Source organism: Prionailurus viverrinus, chromosome C1 (genome assembly GCF_022837055.1).
Source record: "Prionailurus viverrinus isolate Anna chromosome C1, UM_Priviv_1.0, whole genome shotgun sequence".
NCBI classification, from domain to species: Eukaryota; Metazoa; Chordata; class Mammalia; order Carnivora; family Felidae; genus Prionailurus; species Prionailurus viverrinus.
In genome coordinates, this window is record NC_062568.1 from 106,079,614 (window position 1) to 106,101,260 (window position 21,647).

At 59.7% G+C, this 21,647-nt stretch overlaps 3 protein-coding genes across 6 annotated transcripts in view; 2 read left to right on the forward strand and 1 right to left on the reverse strand.

Moving 5' to 3' along the window:
- The window catches only part of MYO7B (myosin VIIB), a 67,543-nt gene extending 64,386 nt beyond the window's left edge, over positions 1-3,157 (forward strand). The window contains exons 41-46 of the mRNA XM_047872839.1: positions 544-650; positions 1,126-1,311; positions 1,619-1,735; positions 1,956-2,039; positions 2,263-2,382; positions 2,784-3,157. Of these exons, the coding sequence (XP_047728795.1) occupies positions 544-650; positions 1,126-1,311; positions 1,619-1,735; positions 1,956-2,039; positions 2,263-2,382; positions 2,784-2,879 (710 nt within the window). The 3' untranslated portion in view covers positions 2,880-3,157. The remainder of the gene's footprint in view (positions 1-543; positions 651-1,125; positions 1,312-1,618; positions 1,736-1,955; positions 2,040-2,262; positions 2,383-2,783) is intronic.
- A 1,221-nt stretch (positions 3,158-4,378) lies between these two features.
- Positions 4,379-21,647, reverse strand: part of LIMS2 (LIM zinc finger domain containing 2) — a 41,141-nt gene continuing 23,872 nt past the window's right edge. For all 4 annotated transcript variants that reach the window (XM_047872843.1, XM_047872841.1, XM_047872842.1 and 1 more), the window contains 8 exons: positions 20,830-20,896; positions 20,450-20,570; positions 8,724-8,873; positions 7,956-8,106; positions 6,397-6,489; positions 5,807-5,855; positions 5,580-5,655; positions 4,379-4,960 (listed from right to left, as the gene is read on the reverse strand). In XM_047872843.1, coding sequence (XP_047728799.1) covers positions 4,813-4,960; positions 5,580-5,655; positions 5,807-5,855; positions 6,397-6,489; positions 7,956-8,106; positions 8,724-8,873; positions 20,450-20,570; positions 20,830-20,896 — 855 coding nt within the window. In that variant the 3' untranslated portion in view covers positions 4,379-4,812. The remainder of the gene's footprint in view (positions 4,961-5,579; positions 5,656-5,806; positions 5,856-6,396; positions 6,490-7,955; positions 8,107-8,723; positions 8,874-20,449; positions 20,571-20,829; positions 20,897-21,647) is intronic.
- GPR17 (G protein-coupled receptor 17) lies at positions 16,088-17,119 on the forward strand. The gene has a single exon (XM_047872844.1). It carries the CDS (start codon positions 16,100-16,102, stop codon positions 17,117-17,119), a length of 1,020 nt encoding a protein of 339 aa, XP_047728800.1. The 5' UTR covers positions 16,088-16,099.

The following is a 21,647-nucleotide window of genomic DNA, read 5'->3' on the forward strand; positions in this document are numbered from 1 at the left end:
GGAGGGGTGTGGCTGGGATGGAGGCCACAGGGAAGGGGGACAGTCTGCCTCCCTGGGCCAGGGGCAAAAGGTTCCCCTGGCACCTCTTGCATGGCCCCTGCCCGAAGTCATTCATTCATTCATTCCCCCTTAGATCCCCTGGGTCACGGGTATGGCCAGACCTGGGGCCAGCTGGGCAAGGGCAGGGCGTGGGGCCAGGCCTGGAACAGATGGCTGCACTGTAGGGTGATGCAGGCTATGTGGGGGCCCAACCCCCACAGAGAGGTGCAGGAGAATCCCTGGAGAGGGTGGCCTCCACACCAGTCCTGAGGATGAGGAAGAGTTGGGGGTCAGGAAGAGGGGGTGAGGCTCGCCAGCAAGGGGGGGCAGCAGGAGCAGACAGAGCAGTGATGAGGGGGGAGGGTATCACGGCTTACGTGCTATGGGCAGTGGTGCAGGGAGGTGGGCAGCGATGCCCCTGCCATGAGAAGGGGTGGGGGGCACGGGTCCGGGAATGTGCTGGGCCACAGGACAGACTTGGTGATCACTGCCCGCCCTGCCCAGGGGCGCCCGCAACACTCCCCTACCAGGTGTACTTCATGCGGAAACTGTGGCTCAATGTGACCCCGGGAAAGGATGTAAACGCAGACACCATTCTTCATTACCACCAGGTACCCAGTGGGCTGGGTCCATCTTCACTGCATCCATACCCACCCTGAGACACAGTGGAGGGAGGAAGCAGGCCCGCAGCTGCCTTGCTCCAGGGCCACTCACCCTCTCCGGGGTGGGGGGTGGGGGTTCTGGAGGCCCCAAGGGGTGGGCGGGCTGAGCCACTGAGGGTTCTGCAGCAGGAGCAGAAGGACAGCAGGCTTTGGGGACAGTGACTGTACCAGCACCGCAGCACGATTGCTGGGAATGGGAGGGGACAGAGTGTTCCAACCACTTAAGGGCAGGGCAGGCCACCACCTCCGTGGGGGAAAAGCCCTGCCCCAACCCCGTGGTCATGCCCCACGAGAAACCCTCCCTCAAGGGCCTTAGCCTGGACTTAGCAGGCCTTAGCCTGCCTGCGGGTGAGCTAATACCTCTGCCACCGGAGCACAAAGAATAGGGGGGCGGCAGCCTAAGGCCAACGTGTCTGTCACTCAGGAGCTGCCCAAGTACCTTCGTGGCTTCCATAAGTGTTCTCAGGAGGACGCTGTCCACCTGGCAGGCCTCATCTACAAGGCCCAGTTTGACAACGACCGGTCCCAGCTGGCTAGTATCCCCAAGATCCTGAGGCAACTTGTGCCTGAGAACCTCACACGTCTGATGTCTTCCGAGGAATGGAAAAAGGTCCTTGATGGGGCTGGGGAGGGGGTCATTGGGTGCCAGGCCCTGCCAGGGCTGGATGACCACATTCTGGTCATGGAGGGTGTGCTGGGTCTGCAAGTGTCACCTCCTCCACACGCTCTCCACAGCACCTGGGGGATTCAGGCTCCCCCACGGGCGTAGAGGTGACACTTGGCTCTGAGTACCCCCCAGGCTGGCCACGGGCACACACGTGCCACTTTGGACTGGGGCCTCCAGGACCCTGTGTGGAGGGCTTGGTCAGGCACTGGCTCCAGCCCAGGCCCTCACTGGTCCTTCCCACCACCCTCAGAACATCCTTCTGGCCTATGACAAGAACAAGAACAAGACAGTAGAGGAGGCCAAAATGGCCTTCCTCAAGTGGATCTGCCGGTGGCCCACGTTCGGGTCTGCCTTCTTCGAGGTGAAGGTAGGCCTCACCTCACGCCCAGCCGTCCCTGCCCAAGGGAACCTCACCCAGCTCTGGCCCCAGCAGCCTGTGTTCCTCTCTAAACACACGCTTAAGGGTGGGCCTGGCCACCTGGTTTGGACAGAGCATGTGTGCACGTGTAGGTGCACCTGTGTGTCTCAGGGAGGCAGCCCCTGGCCTCCCCGGCTGGGCTGTGACCACTGCGTCCCCCCCTCCCCAGCAAACCTCCGAGCCCTCCTACCCGGACATCATCCTCATTGCCATCAACCGACACGGGGTTCTGCTCATCCACCCCAAGACCAAGGTAATAGCCGGGCCCCAGCAGGGCTGGGAAAGCTTCCTGGGGGTCCCAGTCCCCGCTCTCCCTGCCCCCTGCACAGGTGATACCCCCTGCCCTTCTCTCCCCCTTCACACGGCCCCATGGGTTCTGGAGGACCCCGGAGATGAGGAGCAGCAGCTCTGACTCAGGGCCTCTAAGCCCCCTGGGTTCCCGCTGGACCCCGCCCACCCTGCCCACTCTCCCACAGGAACTGCTCACCACCTACCCTTTCACCAAGATCTCCAGCTGGAGCAGTGGCAGCACCTACTTCCACATGGCACTGGGGAGCCTGGCCCGGGGCAGCCGCCTACTGTGTGAGACCTCCCTGGTGAGGCCAGGACTCCCAGGTCCCTTCCCCCAACCCAGACACATGGGGCACAGAGGCAGCGGGGACTAGGTTTCCCCAACCCTGAGCCCCAACTGCCACCAGCAAGTTGCTTACTGTGAGGATCCGGGTTTCTGTGCCCAGGGAGGGCAGGGTCAGGCTGGGCCAGCAGAGTCTGGAAAGAGGGGCAGCGAGGAGAAGGCTGGGAGGGGTCGTGATAGTCAGGCCCGCTGTGGGGCCCCTGTGAGCCCCGGCCACTCTGAGGAGGGAGGGGGACTTGACTCTTTGCCTCCCTATCCAATGTGTCCTTGAGGCAGCAGCTGGGTACCGCCCAGCCCTGATCCGAGCCCCCCCCCCACCGGGCCCGCACCTTGCAGCCTCTAGCCCCACTCTCCCCTGTCCAGGGCTACAAGATGGACGACCTGCTGACCTCGTACGTGCAACAGTTCCTGAGCACCATGAAGAAGCAGCGGGGCTCCCAGGCCCCCACCGACCCTTAGCGCCAGGGACTGGCCTGCCTGTTCACTTGCCCTTCCCAACCTGGGGTCCGGGCGGCACTTCCCTAGAGCCCTCTTCCTGGCCCAGGGCCTGCCCTCTGTAAGCACCCTTTCGCGCTGCCTTCTCAAAACACACCCCACACTCCTCGGCACACCAGGTAGGCCCCCTTTGCTGAGCAGCTGATCATAGAGGCCAAAGTGGGAAGCCTAGGGTGGGGCCAACCTCCAGGCTGATGGGTGGATGGCTGAGAGGACTCCCCCAAGAATGTTCAATAAAAATTCCTAACTCCTGGAGCGTGTGCAGTGTGTTAGTGAGGGAAGAGGGTGGGGGGCCAGGTGGGCAGGAGGCCTCGAAGGCACTGGCCAGCAAAGGGTTTCTTCCAGAAAAAACGAAAAGCTTTGTGGCTTCTCTGGGGACACCCGGATGACAGCTCCATTCTCAGGGAATGACTTCATTGGTTTCTCCCTCCCTCTCCCTCCCCCCTCCCCCCCTCCACGTTCCTTTCCTCCTTCCTCCCCCACTTTCCTCCTCCCTCCCTCCCTCCTCTTCCTGCAAGGCCCCTTTGCACACTGCAGTACCCGCAGGGCACTGGGTCACAGAACTGCTGCTAGGGGGTGCCTGGTGTGGGCACAGGCCAGGCCTGCCCACTCTCTGGCTGCTGGCTTCACGCTCAGGGCAGCCTGTGCCCAGGCAGGAGCAGAGCTGGACACAGGGCCTTAGGGGCCTGGGTTCATCCCCACGTGCTGGCAGGCCCTGTAGGAGTCTGCCCCCCACCATCCTACCCGCCTGGCCAGCCTTCGCGGACTGTAGGTTTCTGGATGGCCTCGTCTCCAAGTCCTGATGGCAGCCTGGCCCTAGGAACAAGGGCTGGGTCCCATCTGGACAACTCTTTCACCTGTCCTGTCTAGTGTCTGTGTCTCTAAGCATTCAACAGCCCCAGACAGTGTGTCCACAGGGGCTGCTGCCCCACCTCCTCATTCCCACGCCATAAACCACACAGGTCACATGGTCATGTAAATAAGCCTTCATTCACTGTGCAAGCACTAGGTCCTGTGTGGCCACGGAGGAAGTGTCCTTCCTGGAAGGTCAGAATGGGCCACCCACCCAATCCCACTACCTTCTTGCCCTCAGTCAGCTGCATCCTGAGAGCCAGCCAGCATGTACCCTTGTGGTGGAGTGGGGAGCAGGGAGCCTGAGGGGCTGTGGGGACCACAGAGGAGCTTGGGGGAACCACAGGGCCCTTGGCCCAGGACAGACTGGCCAAGGCCAGATTTCAGAAAGGAGGCCTTATGAGTGATGGGGGGGGGGGGGGGTGGTCCTTGTCCCTCCTGACGATTGTGGGGTGCAGTGGCAGGATTTGCTGGCCTAGTTTAAGCACAGGGATCCTACTTGGCTGAGTGAGTGCGTGGCCAAGGGTGAAAGGCTGGTTCCCCAGGGGCCCCCGTCCTCATGGCCAGGGTAGCTGCCTTGTTGTGGCCTCCCCAGGGCCATGTGCATATAGTAGGACCACTCTGGGGTGAAGGCTGCCCAAACTCCCACAGGAGAATGTGAGCTGGTGGGGAGTGGGGGTGGGAGGGGTGCTGCAGGAATGGGAGAGGTCAGGACAAGCAGGGCCAGGAGCAGTGGGGTCCATGACCGGGGACAGGTGACCCCAGGCCCCCATTCCCTCATGTCCCTGGAGGACCTTGAGCTAAGGCTTGTGGGCACAGGCCTGTCACAGGTTCAAGGGCCCTGCATCTGCCCCGTGCCTGCATTGAAGGAAGGAGGAGAGAAAGGACGCCTGGGAAGGAGGGGGTGGGGGAGGGGAGGAGAGAAGGAGGGAGGGGGAGCAGAGATGAGGAGTAGAGGCAGCAGCAGGAAGGGAGCATCGAGCGCACCAGGAGCAGGGGCTCCAGCAGCAAGGGGAGACAAAAGCAGAAGGCAGGCGGGAGCCCCTCAGGCAGAGTTGAGGCCCACAGACTTGGGGTGGGCCTTGCGGGCGGCCAGCTCCGACAGCTTCTTCAGCCGCTTCTTCAGCTCCAGTGGGAACTTCTCGTAGCATCTCTTACACACGGGCTTCATGTCGAACTCCACAAACTTGTTCCTGGGGAGGAGGTCCAGCAGTCAGGAGAGCCCCAGGCCCCACCAACTCAGCCCTCAGAGGCAGGGCAGTGGACTGCCTTTGGCCCCTGGCCCACAGCAATCCAGATCCCAGGACAAGCTCTGGCCAGGGGTCACGGTGAACCAGGAGACAGGCCTCCGAGCCTCCTTTCCCTCCCAGAAGCTTCTCTTGGATTCTGATACTCCGGCACCGGCCATGATTCCCTGCTGTCCTCAGAAACCTGGGTTCCATCTCACCTCACAGCTCCAGCCACCCCACACCTCCGGGAGTTTCCTGGATGAGCCAGCCTTTGAAAATACTGTTCCCTGAGCTGGAATGCCCTTCCCTCCCCAGAGCCCAGTGTCTGTGTGGGTGTGTTGGGGGCTCACATCCTTCCCCCTCTCACCAGGCCCTGGGGGCCCCTCAATCTGCCTTCCATGGGGCTGGGGCTGCCACTACCTTCCCAGGGCCTGACCCCAGCAGACATTCAGGGAGAACCAGCTGAAGAGCACAGGGGAAACCCACTCAAATCTGAGCTCCCGTGACAGGCTCCTAGAGAAGAGGGTGCTGTGTGGGTCTTTCTCTGCCCACCTTGTACACCCCAGAAGTCCTCACCACTTACTTCAGGGTCAGCTTGCTGTTGCAGGTGGAACAGGAGAAGCAGTTCACACACCAGGCCTTGTTGAGGGCCGACACCACTGTGAGGGGTGGAGGCAGGTGGGCTTAGCTGGCCCAGGCCAGCTCTGGGCCAGCTGGGCCCACAGCTGCAGGACCCACGTCCCAGAGGGAGAGCAGGCAGACAGAGGGTGCGGGGAGTGGGGGTGGGGCACAGAGACAGAGGAGCCTTACCATCTCCCTCGATCACATGGCTGCAGTTATAGCAGACGTCCCCAAAGAGCTGTGGACAGAGCGGGTACCAAACTCATTGCCCCAGTTCGGGGCCACCCCAAACAGCTTGCTCTTGGGCACCCTCCTGAGACACCTGAGCCCTTCCTACCAGGGTGCCACCTCGGGCCTGAGGTGAAGCCACTCCTGGCCCAGCAGAACCACCACCCTGGGACTGGCGGCAGGTTGAGGCATTGCTACCAAGGGGCCCCGTTGCTCCTGCTGGTGTCCTGAGAGGGCACGGGCCAGGCCCATAGGCCCTGACTCTGGACCACAGTAGCTGGGCACCTCTGCCAGACCGGAGGATGGTGGCACATGTCGGCCCCTGAGCCCAGGACCTCACACGGCCCTGTCATTCAGTCCCCATGGCAGGTCTGGGCCGGCCTCTTGGATGGTAGGGCACGCAGCCACCACAGGCTCTGGGGGGGCCGTCATCATCTTCTACCGCTTGGATGGGGCATTCGGTTGTTCAGGCAGCATCATCTCCTTGAGGGGTCCCACAGCGCCCCCCCAGCCCTGGGCCTCTTCACCCTCTGCCCCACCCCGGGCCATACCTGGTTGTAGTGGGTCTCACAGTAGGCCAGGCCCTTCTTCTCATAGTGCCGGTGCCCCAGGAATGGCTTCTCGCACTTGGCACAGACAAAGTGCTGAGGGGAGAAGAGGCAGTGGGCAGCTCAGGGCCGGAGCGTCCACTCCAGGAGACAGGAAGCAGAGGCCAGTGGGATGAGTGCCTCACTGGAGACCTCCATGGATGGCCCGTGAGTCAGCAGACCCCACTCCTTCCCCGATGCCCAGTGCTCCTGGCATCACCATCCTCTCCAGGACTGCTCCCCACGTCGGCAACCGTGGCCCTAGCTGTCAGGTGCTAGTGACAGTGGGCCGTCCCAGGTGGGGCTGCTCTAAGCATGGTGCCCCCCTGGAAGGCTGCAGGTGTCTGTCCCCCCCACCCCAGGCATCCCCTGCGAGCCCCAGAGTCAGTGAGCAGCATCTCCTAGTTCATACGGTGTGCAGGGACCCACCCTCCCCATGGGGGCTGGGGGCCGGGGGCCAGGCCCTGCATCAGAACCTTCCCAAAGAGGTTACCCAAGACAGAGCTCCTGGGACCCAGACCTAGCCGGGCATCAGGGAACACGAGCTTCCCTTGCAACTAGTATCTGTAAGACCATTAGTGCCACAGTGAGCTCCAGGTGACCCAGGTGGACACACCTGAGGAGCTCAACCAGCTGGTGTGCGCAGCTTCTGAGTCTACATGAGGCTGTACACAATTCTGCCAACCATAATCCCTCAGGGTGCCTTGGGCGGACTGTCCCCAAGGACAATGCCACCTTCTGTAGAGTTAGCAAGTATTACATGAGTCTTTAAAATTTAGAGGAGAAAAATAGAACAGTGAGAAAAATCGATTGGTAGGATTCTTAGGTGACTCAGGAAAAAAGGTCACCACTGACACCGAGAAAGAACAGAAGCCCTGCGTCCAGCTCGGGGACCCCTAGTTCTCAGGAAGAGGAGTCTGGGAGAGCAGCCCTGGGGTCTGGCCCCTGCTCACAGCTGGAGAGAAGTAAGGAGGCGGAGAACCCCAGCCCCGCTCCTGGAATCCCCCATGGCTGTGCCCCCACCCAGATGGGGCACCTGTCACACTGGGGTCTCACTGGCCCTGCTACAAACGCCCACCAGAGAAGCAAGTCAGTCACTCTTAGAACTCTAGATTTTATCATTTCCTTTCTATACAAGTCACCCAAAATTTTTGTTAGAAATTTAGAAAACACAGGTAAAAAGCAACAATAAAATAGAAACAAATAAGTTGTAAACATCCTCCACTAATATCCCACTGCAATAAACATTTGGATCTATAGTATTTCTCATGACTTTGGAATCCTCTAGAAGGCCAGGAGGGGGAGGAAAGAAGACAGGCACCACTGCCGAACCATGGTCTGTGCACTCAGGTCTCCTGGTTCCCACGGAGGCCAGAGCCAAAGAGGGACAGCACCCAGGACAAAGATCCCTGCTAGAAGCAAGCCATGTGGCCTGGGGTGGGAGCGTGGGGGGCGGTTTGCAGGGCCAGACTCCAAATGTAACGGTGAGCCTGGGGCTCCCCCAACCTCCTGGCCTCGCTCACCTCCACATGCCACTGCTTGCCCAGTGCGTTGACCACACGGCCCTCGATGGGCCGGCGGCAGGCCCCACAGATGGGGACGCCCATCTTGTCGTGGCAGGGCAGGCAATAGAGCTCCCCCTTCAGCTCCCGGGCCTCGGCGGTCAGCTCCTTCCTGGAAGACAGAGCGGAGCCCCCCATGACATCCCTGCCCCACTGCAGGGCCCGTGCTGGCCCTGCGGGGGTCCCACCAGCCCCTCCAATCCCAGGGAGCAGCTTCTGGAGAGGCCCCACTGGGGCCCAGCAGCGTGCCCAGGCAGGCGGCACTTTGATCTCTGGTGTCTTCGGGGACTTCCTGTGCCCCAGACAGGCCCCAGGGCACGGGTTCCTGCACAGGCCTTGCAGCAGGCAGTCTGTGTTGTGCATTGTCAGGCCCTCTGAGAAGCACATCTGTTCTCTGGCCCCTCCGCGCCAGACCGGGTGTTGGGGCAGACATGAGGGGATCCTGCAGTCTCTTTCCCCTCTCCTCCCCTCTCCCACACCAGCACCCCTCCTCCTCACCCTGGTCTTCCAAGCCTTTGATTCCTTTCTCCTAGCTTCCAAGGGCCCAGCCCTCCCTCACCCTGTCTCCCTCAGGGCCTCACACAAGTACTACTGGAACAGGCTCCAGAGAGAGGTGTTTTCTGCATCGATGACTTCGACCTCCACCCTGCACCCCACTCTCCAACTGGTTGACCTCTCCCCCAGGTGGGAGTCCCACCCAGCTCACCACTTGCCCCCATCACAGCATACCCGCAGTGGGTGCAGCTGAAGTGGTCGGGGTGGTAGGCGTCATTCTTGAACATAAGGGGCTGCTCATCAATGACCAGGTGGCACCGCTGACAGACATACTTGCCCAGGCCCTTGGCCTTCTCACGGTTGTGGCAAGGCCGGCACAGGTGCCTGTGGGAAGTGAGGCAGGTGTTAGGGACCAACAACCCACTCCCCCTCTTCCTCCCCAGAAAGCACGGTCCACCTCCTGGCAGAAGAGACATCTGGACCCCGCCTGCTGCTTTAACAATGCCCATAAGCCTCCAGAGGCTCAGACAGTGGCCCAGAAAAGCAAGCTAACTAGCCCTGCAGCTGGGAAGGCCACAGACGTGCCCCCTAAAAAGGGGACTCTCACTGGAAAGTGACTAGAAAGAAATACACCAGAATATTGGTGTTTGCCATCTTTAGATGGCAGAGCAAACGTGAGTTTCCTTTTCTCCACTTTTCCTGAGCCTAGAACATCACATGGAATAGAGTAGACATTTCATTGACAGTTGCTAAAAAATTAATTTCCCAAATGTCTTTGAATATGCATGAGTGATTACACAGTGACTGTTAGCTTGAAACTGCTTCTGTGCCTAGCAGAGTGGCCCAGGGGGCCAGGTCTGTCGGGCCTGAACACCCCCTTCCTTTGGGGTCTGTCAGACAAAGAGGGACCCGAACATCTACAGGCTCTTTCTGTCTCCAGAGACAAGCACAGCTGTGTCAGACAGAGGCCCCCAAACCCAGGAACTGTCATTACAGAGTCTTTTTTGTGAAGACCTCAGAGTAATTTCTGATGCTACTCCCTGCCTTGGGGAACAGCTGTGGTCTCTACTGAGAGGGAAATCAACATGGTTTCTGTTTCCTTGTGCCTCAAAGGTGGCAGGAATTTAGATTCAGGGTCCCCAAGCAAAGATGTACAAAGGCCCCAATCCATTACCCCCATTCCCCACCTGCCACCCCAATCTGTAAGTGTTCCTGATGCATCCGGGCCTGCCCTCCCTCCCTTCCCAGGCACCCAACCACAGGGGGCCTCTCTACCCCTTACCAGCCACCATCAGCCTCTTTTATAGGCAGATCAAGGAATCTGGTTAAGAGATTAACTCTCAGACTCAGGATCCCCCAACCGGGTGTGATGGGCAGACCCTAGATGCCAGGGAGGACAATTCAGTGTCCATGCCCTTGACCTCAACACCTGCCACCTCATTTGGGTCTGGACCCCCTGCTGCATAACACTGCTGTCCGCTTGCCTTATTTGTGTCTTATCTCCCAAAGGTGTGTGCAGGGCAAGGGGCCCAAATGAGTGCCCAGTAGCCACTTACTAAGCCACTGACCAGCTCCAGGCTGTGCCCCCCACAGGGTAGCAGCTCAGGCTAAGTCTCTGGTATGTGAGTGAATGAATGATTGTAAAAGACAGGAAGGGAAGGACAGTGGGCATCGTCTCCCAGGACAATACAGCCAGGCCGGACTAGGAGCCGATCCCCTAGCCAGGGCCCCCTAGTTCCACCTGCCCACGGGACACAGATGTGGCCTGTGGCTGCAGTTTTCATCAACCCATCTCCACCCCACTCACCCAGACCCCCAGGCCCCCTGCCACTGCAGGTCTGAGCAGAACTGCTCCTGCCGCTCCCCATCTCCACACGACACCTGCCGCCTGCTTGTGTCTCTGTCACAGACCCAGCATTTATTCCCCATGACCCCACTCCCAATTTTGGTGACTAATCTTGGCATTAGGACAGCACTTAAGCATATGGAATCACTTTTGTTTCAAAGCTATAGAAATTGGTATAATTCCCCAGAATTCTGTTGCAACGATTGGTGCCCTTATAGCTACTGTCAGCAAACACCCAACAACCGAAATACCCAGCTTGGGGAGGGTGGTCAGACACATTCATCTCAAACCTGTGTGAGTCAGTCCTTCCAGACCTCCACACAGGGCAGTGCAGGAGAGGGGCCGCACCCTGGCTCGCGCACCTCCGCACCCCACTGGCTCCCAGCCAAGACCCAGCTGAGGTGCTCCACCAGGAACCCCAGATGGGGAATGTCTTTTCAACAGACCCGATCCCACAAGATCTAAAGGCAATCTGAAGAATTTTTTTCTAGGTAGGATGAAGATACAGCCTAAGAATTCCAGCATGAAGGTGCAACAGAAAAGCCAGAACAAGGGCGCCTGGGTGGCTCATTAGGTTAAGCATCCAGCTTTTGATTGCAGTTCAGGTCATGATCTCATGGCTCGTGGGTTCAAGCCTGCTTTGGGTTCTGCACTGACAGCCTGGACTGGCTCGCTCTCACACTCTCTGCCCCTCCCCCACTCCCACTTTGTCTCTCTCTCTCTTTCTCTCTCTCTCTCAAACTAAACATTTTTTTAAAAAAAGAAAGAAAAGAAAAACCAGAACAAGCCAAACAAACACACACAAATCATAAGATTTTCAGTGACACATGCTCGGGTTCAAATCCTGGCTCTGCCACTTCCTGGCAAGTTACTTCACCTCTGAGCTTTAGTTTCCTCATCTGCAAAATGGGCGACAATCCCAACTGCACAGGATTGTGTGGAAAACAAATTTAAGGTCGCACACATGGTAGTTACTTCCCAGTGATAGCTGTGGACAGTTTGTAAGGTTTTAACTAAAAGGTACAAAAGTCTTTTGAGATCAGGCATGATGCGTTGGTTCCCCATATCACCGGATGTGCCATCTGGGGGAAAGACAGGGAGAAATGGGCTTTGCCTGTCCTGTGTCAGAAGCAGCCACTGCCCATGTAGGAACACCCCCAGGCTCAAGCCACCCCCCAGAGGAGTGTGGGGGCCCGCAGGCAATGGGCAGCGGTGACCCTCTTCACAGGCCTCCTGTCCAGAGGAGGAGCCCGCACAGGTATGGGTCAGGCCTTGCGGGCTGAGCTGCGTCCCCACAGGCACAGACAGCGCCCTATTATGAGGCGGCCTGCAGCTGTGCCCCGCTCAAGATAAAGGCCATGATTTATTCCGCACGTCCGAACGGAGCCTAATTATACGGGGCAAGACACAAGGACCCTACAGCAAGTGTCCTGAAAGAGCCCCCTCTCATTCGACCAAACAAAACTCCTCAGCCTCCCACCCTCTCCATTCACAGGACCCCTCCGCTGTCCCTCGAGCAGGCTTGGGAGCCCAGGCCTGTTGCCATAGCGGCCAGCCCCTCCCTGCCCCCCATCGGTAGGAAATTATCCTGTGCTGAAACGTCCTCTTGTCTCTGTCAGTGCCAGCCAATCCCCCCACCCCACCCAGCCCGCGCCCACTCCACGGCTTCGAACATAGTCACACACTCGGCCTCTGTGACGCTCAGTGGCCAGGCTGTGGGGGGCAGCGGGGGGGGGGCACGCGGGCTGGGACACACTGGAATATTCACGGCCCAGTGGCAGCACAGGCAGCCGTAGGAGTGGCCCACCACACAAGGACCCCCTTGGGAATGAAGCGCCCTTTCAGGGCCACAGACGCTGCAGCCTCCCCTCCCCTCCTTAAATAGCCGGCCTCCCTCCACAGCTGCACGGAGCCCACCGCCAGCACCACCACCCGCTGGCCACAGCCCACCTGCCGCCCCGCAGCCCTCCTGCCCTTGCACCTGGACCCGGCTGTGAGAGGTAAGGACCAGGGCCCAGCATGGGCAGGCAGGGGATTCAGGAACCAAGCAGAGGCAGGGGTGGGGTGTCCCTGTCCCTGAAACACTCTCTGCGATAACGATACAACTGGTTTATTGAAGGCTGTCCTGCTCTGACTCACAGTGGCCCCACTGTGCCGGATTCCTGTCCCACTGTCGGGGACTTAGAGAGGGTGACTGCCTCGTGCACAGTCCCATGATCAGCACCTGTGCTCTCCAACCCTGGGCCACTGTGGCACAGGGAGGAACTAGGAAAGGGAGCAGGGAAGAAGAGGGGCCAGCCCACGCCAGGAAACAGCTGTGCCCACCCACCTTGAGCTGTACTCACCACCTTGGGCCTCTTCCTATGGCCACCTCTGCCCACTCCTCCCCTCCACGGAGGCCCAAGACCCGCCCCACGGCCCCAGACTCCTCCACTGTCCACACCCAGGCCACACTCCAGGTGCCTACGCTGCCCTGCCCAGAGCAGCAGCATGGAGCAGCCAGTGAGGCCAGACCCAGGCCTGCGTCTCCAGGGTCTGCACAGTGAAGCAGGGGCCCATTTCAGACCACACTGCAAAAATCAGTATCAAAACTTCCTAAAACAGGAGAGGTGAAGAAACCTCAAGAAACCAGAAACAAGCCTAAAAGCACTTTAAAACGGAGTCTAGATCCCAGAGAGAGCACCATACATGTGGCGCCTTCAGCAGTGATGGGAAGCCAGGGCCACCAGGCAGGAGGCAGGAAGCCAGGTGCTGGTGTGCCCACTGGGCGCCACAAGAGGCTAGCAGCCTGTGCAGCCAGGCAGGCCCCACCATCGATTTAATGCTCTGCTGTCACCATCCTGTAGCCCCTACAGGACAAGGGGCCCGACATTTTCATTTTGCACTGGGCACCAAAACTTACATCCCCAGTCCTGGGGCCAAACCCCAAGAAGGTGCCACGGAGCCTGGGAGACAATTCCAGGGTGAGCCCTGAGATGGAGCCACAGTCCCGGCTCTGGCACCAGGCACCCCCAGAGGCCAAGCCGCGTTCTGGGAGGTGCTGGGTGTCCCTGCTGGGTGTCCCTGACCTGACTTCCAACCCTGGGGCCACTGTCCCTAGCCAGATGACCTTGGGAAAATTAGCCCACTTTAAGCCTTGACCTCTTAATCTATAATCTGTAAAGGAGGGCTACGGATGCCTGCCTCCGAGGATTGGCAAAGTGGGTAGTGGGTACCTGTGAGTAGCCCTCAGGGAGGCCCAGGTGACAACTGCACTGTGGGTCAGAGTCCAGGTGTGAGGGGCGGCCCAGAGCAGAGCGGTTCCACCTGACCGTTTCCTCGCTTGGCCCCACCCCCTCTCCCAGCAGCCAGGGCTTCCCTGACAACAAGCCCTCGGGTCACATGCAGGTGGAAACAGCAGGAATATAACCTCCGTGTTGGATTCCAGGCATCCTGACCCACTCTGGAGCCAGGATAGATCAGTTGGGCAAGGGAACCACCCTGGATCCCTTCAGTGACTAACATGAGATATTATTATTAGGAAAGCACCCCTTTACTTTAGGATAGTGACTGGCCAGATGTTCTCTGCCCCTCACCCGTGTTGCCCTGGCTCTCTCGTGCCCAGGCAGCCGGCCCTCACCCCTCTATGCATGTGTTGGGGGTTGGAAGTGGCTGCAGGACCCCAGTGGTGGTGGATGAAGCAGGATGGGGAGGGTCCAGCTGCTGCCCAGCTCGACAGCCCAGCATAGCCACCGTCTGGACCACTGCCCTGCTCTGTCTACTGAAGGAGGGCATGCCGGGCCCTCCCCTCAGGCCTCTGTTCTTCGTCCATGCCTCGAGATGGCACCCAGCCCACCCTCCTCTGGAGGCTGCCATGCTAACAGCTGCCAGCATGCCTCCTGAGGGATGCCCACTCTTCAGTTCAGCCCCTGCCAGAGCTCTTACCATGGCCATCAAAAGGACAGGGAACTGAGGCCAGGAGACACTCGCAGAGAACTTGCTCCGGCTCACACTGCCAGGCTCGGCCAGGATAATGACCCCGGCCCTGCCATGGCCACAGCCTGCAGGGATGCCGCGTCTCTCCTGGGAGCCTCTCTCCTGCCCGAGTGTGGGTGTCAGGAGGCAAGGCTTCCCGGGGAGCCCCAGAAGCTGCACTGCAGGTGAGTGTCGGCCAGGCTGAAACCCCAAAGCATGAGGATCAGGGGCTGGCGGCAGCTTGGGACTGCGGGATGTGCTGCTCTCGCCCTGCTGTCCTGCCGTCTCCTGCCACACCCCCCACTCCTAGGGCTGGTGAGGGAGGCAGGGTGTTTGGGGTCTTCCTCTCCTTTTTGGATCTCTTGAGTTGACCAAAATCAACCCAGGAGTGCGTTCTGTCGAGGACGGAGCCAGAGCGCCTACCCAGAACTGGGGTTCACCAAACATACTGCAGGGCTCTATGCTGGCCCCCCTCAGGTGTGGGCAAACCAGGCTGGGGAGGCCAGGCAGACACAGGCAGCTTCCCTGGGCTCCAGGCCTCTCCGGGGCTGCCGATCTTGGCTGGAAAACCAGAGCCAGTCCCACTACCTTCTGGGAAAAATAGCTTTTCCTCTCCTAGAAAAGAATCTGCCTCCTGGTGTTAAACTACTCTGGGTGGTAGAATGCCCCCCACTGGCCTAGGGCCCAAGTGTAAGGCTTTCTAAGATACAGGCCTCCACCGTTAGGATGTCCAAAATGAATTTGATAGGTTGAGTCCGGAAAGCTTGAGAGACCTTGGGATCCAGGCCTGGACAGCACCTTCAGGTGCTGGCGGAGAGCAGGCCTCTGACCTCCTGGGAAACTGCCCATCACTGGATTCCTGGTGGTGCCCTCCTGAGTGGCAGGTGTGGGGGGAGCTGTGGTCAGGGACCGGCAGGAGAGAAGCATAAGGCAACAACACTTGGCACTAGTCATGAGAATTGCCACAAGATGGGCCAGGAAGGGTCCCAGGACTCGGGGTGTGCAGGGTTCACCCAGCAAAGGCAAGGCTAAAGAGGAGGTGGCCAGGCCCCATGCACCAGGCTCTCAGAAACAGGTCGTCTAGGGGCACCTGGGTCACTCAGTCGGTTAAGCATCCAGCTCTTGGTTTGGGCTCAGGTCACAATCTCACAGCTTGTAGGTTTGAGCCCCGTGTTGGGCTCTGTGCTGATAGCATGGAGCCTGCTTGGGATATTCTTTCTCTCTCTCTCAATCTCTCTCTCTCTCTCTCTCTCTCTCTCTCTCTCTCTCAAAATAAATAAATAAACTTAAAAGAAATTAAAAAAAAAAAAAGAAAGAAATAGGTGATCTATGCACCCACCCATTGGGAGTGGAACTCAAGTTTCCCATGCACCCCCCACCCCGCCATTCAGGAAGCCTCCCTGGGGAGCACAGCAGAAAATGTGGGGCCCCTCCCTCCATCCCAGAACCCAAACAGGTGGGATTCACTCCCCACTCTCCCCATAGTGCTGACTCCATGCCCTGGTCTGAGAGTGGATTTCTGGGACACATGGCCCTGGTCTTAGGTTCTTGGGTGCCCGGCAGGGACACATCGTGAGGTGGGAAGCCAGCCCCAGCTGCAGCTTGGCAAGCTCCAGGCCCTGCCTTCGTTTTTGCTTTTTGCTGAGCTTCAGAAAGCCTCTGACATTCACCCACCCCAAGTGAACACAGGGGGTTCCCTCAGTAGTCCCCAAGGAGATGCTGAGCTAAGATGCTTCTCAGGTCCCAGGCTCTGGAACCTGTCTGCTTGCTCCCTCCAGGTTCGTCCTCCAGCTCTGCTTCCAGCTGAAGCATGAATGGCCTCGAGGTGGCTTCCCCAGGTCTGACTGCCAACTCCTCCCTGGCCACTGCAGAGCAATGTGGCCAGGAGACGCCGCTAGAGAACGTTCTCTTCGCCTCCTTCTACCTCCTGGATTTCATCCTGGCTTTTGTTGGCAACGCCCTGGCCCTGTGGCTTTTCATCCGGGACCACAAGTCGGGTACCCCCGCCAACGTATTCTTGATGCACCTGGCCGTGGCCGACTTGTCCTGTGTGCTGGTCCTGCCCACCCGCCTCGTCTACCACTTCTCTGGGAACCACTGGCCGTTTGGGGAAATCCCATGCCGCCTCACCGGCTTCCTCTTCTACCTCAACATGTACGCCAGCATCTACTTCCTCACTTGCATCAGTGCTGACCGCTTCCTGGCCATCGTGCACCCTGTCAAGTCCCTCAAGCTCCGCAGGCCCCTCTACGCGCACCTGGCCTGCGCCTTCCTCTGGGTGGTGGTGGCCGTGGCCATGGCCCCACTGCTGGTGAGCCCACAGACCGTGCAAACCAACCACACGGTTGTGTGCCTGCAGCTGTACCGGGAGAAGGCCTCCCACCATGCCCTCGTGTCCCTGGCCGTGGCCTTCACCTTCCCGTTTGTCACCACTGTCACTTGCTACCTGCTTATCATCCGCAGCCTGCGGCAGGGCCCCCGCGTGGAGAAGCGCCTCAAGAACAAGGCGGTCCGCATGATCGCCATGGTGCTCACCATCTTCCTGGTGTGCTTCGTGCCCTACCACGTGCACCGCTCGGTCTACGTGCTGCACTACCGCGGCCACGGCACCTCATGTGCCGCCCAGCGCGTCCTGGCCCTTGGAAACCGCATCACCTCCTGCCTCACCAGCCTCAACGGGGCACTCGACCCAGTCATGTACTTCTTTGTGGCCGAGAAGTTCCGTGACGCCTTGTGCAATTTGGTCTGTGGCAAAAGGCTCTCGGGGCCACCCCCCAGCTTTGAAGGGAAAACCAATGAGAGCTCGCTGAGTGCCAGGTCTGAGCTGTGAGCCCCGCAACGCCAAGCCTGGGCCCAGCCGCAGGCTGTCCTCAGAAGGACTCCCACATCAGGGTGCAAGCCACCCAGACTCATGAAAGAGAGGTCCACCTACTCTCCAGTGGGTCACCCACTCTCTCCAAGGGCGAAACTCGGCACCCAGCACCCAGTTCTGCCTTATCTGATATGCAAAACCCTAAAAGGGGACAGACCTTAACAGGACCAGTCGGCCACCCCCTCTGACAGAGACTGTTTGACCCTGCTCACTTACAGTTACTACATATTCAATGACTTCAGCCTGTGGCAACGAGACTGGAGGAACAGTTCCTGCACAATGAGTGTCTTTCTTTCCCAAGGGCTGCTTGCTCGACTCCCAACCTCCCTCCACAAGAAACACAGAGCAGCGCAGCTCTACAGAGAGAAGCCCAGAAGGCAGCTGTGAGTGACTCCAGAGAAGGGGGTGCAGAACTCTTGGGGGAGGGGAAGGAGGGGTGTGTAGATGTTTCCATTGAAGCTCAGGGCGTTCTGAGTTCCCTGGGTGTCCCCTTTGCCAGATGACCCCTATGGTTAGGGGACAGGGACTCATAACTGAGGGTTGTGTGTACATTTCAGGCTGGCCCCAGGTGACACCCAACAAATGCGACCTGTGGGGCCCATCATCGCACTGCGGGGTTCTTGGCCCCCCCCACTGTGAACCTACACGCAGACCTGCACGTGGCCTGACAATCCCCAAAGCTCAGCAGCTGCCCGATCCCTCTTGGGTCCTGGGCGAGCACGCGGCCTAAATAGACAGATATGGGGAGCCAGGCCTTGTCACCGCCTGAGGACACCACTGGCAGAGAGCCTGGCATGTGACCCTGGCCCCCACTAACCCAGACCAGCAGGGCTGTCCTTAGCCCTGCTCCCTCCCAAGAGGCTCTCCCAGCCTCAATGGGCCAGCCTGGGGGCCGTTTTGCTCAGAGCATGGCACCTAGCACCCTAGTGGCTCCCCATTTATACTGATTATACTGATCATAAACACAAGTGTACTTGAAGATTCTGAAGGTTACTGGGTTTGGCTAACATAAGTTCCTTCCCAGAACTTCTCCCTTTGACCCAAGAGTGGCAACGTGGAAGTGAAGACAGGACAGGACAGGCAGCACATGCTGTTTTGCCTCTGGTTCTGAACGTCCCACGCAGGCCTGGCCCATATGGATGCTGAAGTTCTGCAGCATGGGCCCCAGAGGGCCTGGAGGGTCTGTGTGGGGGCCATGCTTCCTCTACAGCAGTACCGTACTTCCCTGAGCGCTCTCAGCCTCTCCCGCTTTCCCCAGCAGCCAGTGCTGTAGTGCAGGAGAGAGGACACGCCCAGGCCCACACCCGCCAGGCGACCCGGGTCAGGACCCCCGTGACACCATCTGCCCCTCACATACTTCCTGCCGAGTGCCCTGCAGACACCAGCACCGACACCAGACAACATGGCCAGCAAGCGGGTGACATCGCTACAGGCGGCATCCAGAGCAAGCGGTGTGGCAGCAGAGGACAGAGGGGGTACAAGTACTCAGGCAGAAGGGGGGGGGAGTCAGAGACAGCAGGGGTGGGCGCTCATTCTTCCCTGGTGTGGGGAGGAGAGACCAGCATCTGGATGGGGCCTGTTGTGTTTGGGAGACTCAGTGGGCTCCAAGCAAAGACGGTACATGGGTAGCTGAGAACCCAAGGGAATGGTGTAGTGTGGAGGGGTGCATCCAGATTGTCCAGCATGGACATGCCAGTCGGGGCTCTGGGACTTTGGACAGACATGAGGGCTGTGCACCGAGCCCCAAAAAGGCCGAAGTGGAGAGGCCGGTGGACGGAGATAAGTCGGAAGAGGTGAGGGACCTATACAGCCGTGAGGCAGAAGGAAACCATGAGAACACAGGGTCCCGGGCGCCTGGAGAGGAGGCATCCCAGCAAGAAGGAAAAGCTGTCGCGAAGCCTGCCAAGAGGCCAAGAGAGAACCATCAGTGACCCGTAGGTCTGGCCATGCTGAGGGAGGTGTCTGGGCCTGACCAGAACGGCAGTGGGGAGTCAGTGAGGGGGGCCAACAGGGGCAGTGGGGAGCCAGTGAGGGGGGGCCAGCAGGGGCAGTGGGGAGTGAGTGAGGGGGGCCAGCAGGGGCAGTGGGGAACCAGTGAGGGGGGCCAGCAGGGGCAGTAGGGAGCCAGTGAGGGGGGCCAGCAAGGGCAGTGGGGAGTAAGTGAGGGGGGCCAGCAAGGGCAGTGGGGAGTGAGTGAGGGGGGACAGCAGGGACAGTGGGGAGCCAGTGAGGGGGGCCAGCAAGGGCAGTGGGGAGCCAGTGGGGGGGGGGGGGGCCAGCAGGGACAGTGGGGAGCCAGTGAGGGGGGACAGCAGGGGCACTGGGGAGTGAGTGAGGGGGGCCAGCAGGGGCAGTGGGGAGTGAGGGGGGCCAGCAAGGGCAGTGGGGAGCCAGTGAGGGGGGGCCAGCAGGGGCAGTGGGGAGTGAGTGAGGGGGGGCCAGCAGGGACAGTGGGGAGTGACTGAGGGGGGCCAGCAAGGGCAGTGGGGAGCCAGTGAGGGGGGGCCAGCAGGGACAGTGGGGAGTGAGTGAGGGGGGGACAGCAGGGGCAGTGGGGAGTGAGTAAGGGGGGCCAGCAGGGGCAGGGGAGCCAGTGAGGGGGGTCAGCAGGGGTGCTGGCACGTCCTGCAGTGGGAGGACAGCTCTGAGGGAAAGCGCAGACTGAGCCTACAGCCCCGCTGGAGAAGAGGGTGGAGGAAGGAGCAGGGACCTGGCCTCTGGCCTCCGTGGTGCCTGGTGACTGAGGCAGGGGGTGCAAGGGTGCAGGGAGCAGGGGAGCCTCCCCTCGGGGAAAGTGGGAGGGAGGTCACCGCTATGGGGGGGTGCAGAGACAGTGCGGGGAGAACAGAGCCAGGCTTCCTGGAAGCTGGGAACTTAATCTACCAAGGACACCTGAATTTAAGAGTAAATTTGGGCCCGTGGTTGTGTGATTTCTCTCCAGTGACATTCAGCCCTGGGTACCTGGAAGGAGGTAGACGCCCGGGGTCAGCAGCTTGGGGTGGCCGGCCACAGTGATGGCCTAAAGCTCTTTATCCACCCAATGCACGTGATGGCTCCTGCTTCGGCCACCTTCCTCCTCGCTGCCTGTTGTCAGCCTGCCCCAGGGAGCACCCCCAGGCCTGGACGAGCCCTGACTCATGGCCCCCTACTCTCTCCAGCCCCAGCCCTCTCCTGTAAAGCAGGGGTCTCTTGTCTGCCCTGCAGGGACACAGCACGTGGGCACAGGCCACGCCACCTGGGGTGAGCCTGGCTCTCGGTAAGCAGTGCCTGGGTGAGGGCCCTCCTCACCTGCCTGCATTCTTCACGAAGCCCAGGTCGGCCAGCTCAATGTCACACAGCTCACAGCGGAAGCACCCGGGGTGCCAGTTGTTGTTCATGGCCTTGATGACACGGCCGATGATAAACTCACCTGGAAGAGACAGGTCCTTGTTTGCTGGGGCAGGCACAAGCCCCCCCCACCCCCACCCCCGCAGCCCCCTCCCAAGCCCTGCCCTCGCTGGCACTCGCCTGAGGCTCAGCCTGGTACCAGGGCTTCCCTCCCAGAGCACGGGACGGTGACGTCTGCAGAGAACTAGTGCCCATTGAGGCAGGGTGCAGGGCGGTCAGGGAGGAGCACCTGTGCTCCCATCCACCTGCCCAACCCCAGGTGTGCTGTATCCAGCCCTTACCGCAGGACCCGCAGCATGGAGCAAACAGCATCTGGAAGTCGTGTTCGCAGTACTTCCGGCCTTCGAACTGCAAATGGGCCAGCAGAGAAAGTTCAAGCAAAACCCCATCATTCTCCCCGAGCTAGCCAGTCTATGTTGGGTCAGGACCCACCCTCGGGAAGGCTGGACAAGCATCCCAACTTGTGCAACTGCTACCACCACAGGAAGCAGGGTGGGGGTGGAGGAGAAGCCTTCCTGGAGGAGGTGGTAAGGAGCTGAAAGACCACAGGGGGGTTGTGGGGGTGCTGAAAGGAGGGCAATCCAGACAGAGGGAGGAGCAGGGGCGAGGCCTGGAGATGGAGAGAATTGGCCCACTCAACGGGGCAGACAGGCTAAGTGAGGGGTCGCATAGAAGCTGGGAACTGGGCAAGGCCAGTCCTCAAAGGGCCTCTGCTGTTTTCACAAGACCTTGGTCCTGGGAGTGAGCCGAGGGCTGGAATTAAGTTTGATTTATAAATGTCACTTGGCCTTATTTCCTGTGTGTTTTCTCTGTGTGAGAAGTCCATTTCTCCCAGAGGCCACAAGAGACCCAGAGAGGAGACACAGAAGGAGGGACAAGGAAAAACATGGGGGCCTGAGGGAGAACCCGAAGTCCTGCAGCCAGCAGGAGCCACCAGCTGTTGTCCCCGTCTGCCTGGGCAATGACAGCTCTCATGCTGGCCCCAAATGTGGCCAGGCCTGTCTCTGCTTTCTTCTCTCGACAATTTCATTTTCTTTTTTAAAAATTTGATTTACCCTCTTTTCTGAAATGAGTGTCTTATTAGGCTGTGACTGGATAT

Excerpts from the sequence above, each read along its gene's own strand:
- GPR17 (XM_047872844.1), top strand. The coding sequence starts at position 16,100 with ATGAATGGCCTCGAGGTGGCTTCCCCAGGTCTGACTGCCAACTCCTCC.